The sequence below is a fragment of the Antrostomus carolinensis genome, unplaced genomic scaffold (assembly GCF_000700745.2).
Source record: "Antrostomus carolinensis isolate BGI_N321 unplaced genomic scaffold, ASM70074v2 scaffold10628, whole genome shotgun sequence".
Lineage (NCBI taxonomy): Eukaryota > Metazoa > Chordata > Aves > Caprimulgiformes > Caprimulgidae > Antrostomus > Antrostomus carolinensis.
The window spans coordinates 1978-5791 of record NW_010333686.1 but is presented as its reverse complement, the minus strand read 5'-3'; the positions used below and the strand labels follow the sequence as shown (position 1 = coordinate 5791).

At 51.3% G+C, this 3814-nt stretch overlaps 1 protein-coding gene across 1 annotated transcript; it reads left to right on the top strand.

The window, feature by feature from the left end:
• Window positions 1-59: 59 nt before the first annotated feature.
• LOC104529599 (integrin alpha-11-like) lies at window positions 60-3028 on the top strand (the record flags this gene model as incomplete). Its single annotated transcript, XM_010173943.1, has 7 exons — window positions 60-150; window positions 264-377; window positions 1157-1243; window positions 1434-1544; window positions 1917-2012; window positions 2587-2700; window positions 2957-3028. Coding segments are annotated over 7 exons (685 nt in total), but the record flags the coding sequence as incomplete, so codon positions are not given.
• Window positions 3029-3814: the final 786 nt, after the last annotated feature.

Genomic DNA, 3814 nt, shown 5'->3' with positions numbered 1-3814 from the left:
AGTGCTCCCAGTGCAACCAGCACATCCTCCTAACCACTTGTCCTCCTTTGTCACAACAGGGCGTCGAGCCTGGACTACTATGAAATCAGGTCGAACAGCTCCCTGGAGAGATACGACAGCATCGGCCCCCCCTTTCATTGCACCTTCAAGGTAAGGAGGGGCTTTCAAACTGGCTGATGGACCCCTCGGTGGGATCACCTTGATTGTCTCCACCCCATGAGACACTGGCACCCGAGGAACATCCCTGTCCTCTGCCCTCGCAGCTGCAGAATTTGGGCTTCTTCCCCGTGGAGGGGGTGACCATCAAGCTCACCGTCCCCGTGGCCACCCGGGCAGGCAACCGCCTCCTGCTTCTGACTGAATTCATGGTGGACCAGGTAAGAGGGGGGTTTTCATCCCCATTGAGCACATGTGGGTCCCCTCTGTGCCAGGGGTAGGGATGGAGACACCTCATGACACATCACCCCATCCTTTTGCAAACCCCCCCATGCTCACACCTGCACTGACAGTCTTGGCTCATGCTCAGGCTTCTCCCTTTTGCATTCACTTGGCTGGACATGTGGAAAATTATAGTGGCCAAAGGGTTTAGACCAAATATTTCTCTGAGCTAGAGAAATACTCTCCCTCCAGTATGCAATGAATTCCTGAGGGTCTTGAGAGAATTAGATGTGTCTGGGGTGAACTGAGGGACCCTAAAAGAGGTGGGAGGGGTGGGAGCAGACCCTGGGGCACCCTGAGCCTCCCTGCAGCCGTGCAGGATTCACGTGCTGGTGATGGGAAGAGTCCAGCCCAGGAGATGGTGTGTTTATGGATGGATTTAGCTTTATTGGGGTGTTTTGTATCACCAGCTCTGGCAAAGTCCCTGTGTCACCTGTGACACCCCAGAGCATGTGGCTGGTGTCCTGGATGGAGCTCTCTGCCAGGCTGATTTTTACTGGAGAGCGGCACAAAACCACAGGAATTAATTAAAGTAGGATGCTGGACTCCTTTTGGGTTGGGACCCTCTCCATCCCACAGCTCAACCGCCAGCAAAGCCCAGGGAGTGCTGAGGTCCCCTTGCTTCCACCAGGATGGGTGCTGAGCATGGGGAAGGACATGGGGAGGGGGTCATCATGGTCCCATCCCCATGCTTGGAGCTCATCAGCTTCTCCCACAGGAGAACACAACCTGCAACATCTGGGGAAACACCACTGATTACCGGAGGACACCCGCCGAGGAGGACCTCTCCCGCACTCCACACTTGGTACGCACCTTCGTGGGTCTGATCCTGACCTGGGGCTGAGCCCTGTAGCAACCACCAAACCAGAAAGAAAGCCCTTGGGATGGGGATGCTCCATGGCTACGGGTGTGCAGCCACAGCCCCTCTGCGGGGTGTTTTTTGTTCCCCCTCCTCAGCAGCGACGCTCCCACATCACAACCTTCTCCCCTTGCAGAACCACAGCAACTCCGACGTCGTTTCCATCGACTGCAATGTGAAATTAGCCCCCAACGAGGAGATGAACTTGCACTTGCGTGGTAACCTGTGGATGAAGTCTCTGAAAGCAGTAAGTTCTCCCAAAATGGACACGTGGCTTTTGAGGAGAAATCCTCCAAAGGAGCCCTCGCACCATAAAAACTTGGTTGGGTTTTGGTTTTTCCCTTCCCTGCAGTTGCCTTCCCTCCCAGGAAGTCCAGGCACATGTGGGGTGACTTTTGTTTTCAAATTCTACTTATTTGTGCATCCAGCACCCCACACAGCACCTCATCATGGGGAATTGAATCCCCAGCTGCCCTTTTTCCCTGCAGTTTATCCTCATTCACTACTTGACCCACATCATCCTCCCCCATGGATGCACCACGCAGCATCCCAAAGCTGTGGGGAGCATCCTGGCTCTTCTTCCACCATCAGTGCTCATATCCAGCATCTCTTTCTGCAGCTGAAGTTCAAGTCACTGAAGCTCATCACGAACGCCGCTCTCCAGCGACGCTTCGGGAGCCCCTTCATCTTCCGTGAGGAGGACCCCAGCCGGCAGGTGAGACCCTGGGCAGGATGGTCACACACAGACCCTGGGCAGCTTTGGGGATGTTGTAACAACCTTGGGGAAAAAAAAAACCCTGAGGCCAGCAAAGGGAGCAGCCCAGCTCTGCAGAGCACAGAGCAACTCGGTGCAGCTGTGGCTGGAGTTGGGCAGCTCCAGTCCTGGCACCACTGGATCAAAAAGGGAAAAATCTGTTTGTGGATGAAAAGCTGGACATGAGCCAGCAACTCTGGCCCAGGCTGTCCAGAGACGTGGTAGAAGCCCCATCCCTGGAAACATTCCAGGTCAGGTTGGATGGGGCTCTGAGCAACCTGCTCTGGTTGAAGATGTCCCTGTCACTGCAGGGGGTTGGACTAGATGGCCTGGAGTGGTCCCTTCACCCCAAACCAGTCTGTGGTTCTATAACCTGAGCTGAATCACTGGTGCATGGGGTGGGCATCCTCCCCAGCAGCTCCAGCACCCTCCCAGGAGGGGATGCTCAGCATTCCCACCATCACCCCGTCCCCTGCCCACCCAGCTCTTGCCCCCAGCAGCAGTAGGAGGGAACTTTGATGCTCTTTCCTTGCAGATAACGTTTGAAATCTCCAAGCCGGAGGAGTCACAGATCCCCATCTGGATCATCCTGGGCAGCACGTTAGGAGGTCTCCTGCTCCTGGCCCTGCTCGTCCTCGTGCTCTGGAAGGTGAGCAGCCCTTAAGCCACATGCATTGGAGGCTTGGTGGAGACCACCATGCATGGAGAGACCCCCTGGTCCCACAACTCCATGTCCAGAGCCCCACTGAGCATCGCCAAAAGCTCCTCTAACCTCTTTCCACTTCCATACTACTTATATTCAAGATCTAAACCTCCTGGTGATGTCCCATCAAAAGAAAGATGCTTCCCAACCACCAGCTGAAGTAATGGTGGGTTTTTCTGTTGTTTCTCTTTGATCCCTACAGCTTGGATTTTTTAAAAGCGGGAGCCGCAGGCGAGCGGCCGAGCGGGAGCGGAGAGCCCAGGGGCTGGAGTGACGCTGCTGGGACCACCAGGTTCCTCCTCACCGGGTTATGGAGGTGCCAAGGGATTTGGGTGCTGAGATGAGAAAACATCCCTTTGTGTGAAATCACCTAAACAGGTCCAAAAGCCAAAAAAAAAAACCCCCAAAAAACCTACACACACCAAAAATCCCAACCCTACTCATGGCCCCGTGCCACAGCGAGAGGAGCATCAAATGGGTTTGCAATGAGGTTGGCAGTGGCACGGGGATGGAGGGGTCACCAAAGACACGTGTCCCCTAAGTTGGGATAAACTACAGGGATGCGAAAATCTTTTAAAAAAAAATCCTTAAAAAAAATTATATCCTGAAAAAATGATAATATCCTGAAAAAAAATGATAATATCCTGAAAAAAATGGTAATATCTTTAAAAAAATGATAATATCCTGAAAAAAAAAGGTAATATCCTTTAAAAAAATGATAATATCTTTAAAAAAATGATAATATCTTTTTAAAAAAAAAAAGAGGATTGCTCATTGCTGAAGCTGAGCTGTAGCAAACCCCTGGGCATTGCTGGCCGTGGCTCTCAAACTGCATTTCATTCGTTATCTGAAGGAATTGGGTGGAGATTTTTAATTTGCCTTCTTAATGCACTGAATACAAATGATAGCAAACGAAAGCACCTTAATGCAAATCTCCAGTGTCCAGCTGTACATACTTATTTTAAAAATATTTACCTGTTTAAGCAAAGGAGAAAAAAAATAAAAATAAAAATGAAAAAAATAAAAATAAAAATCAAAACCCAATTGGAAGTGTTTTCTA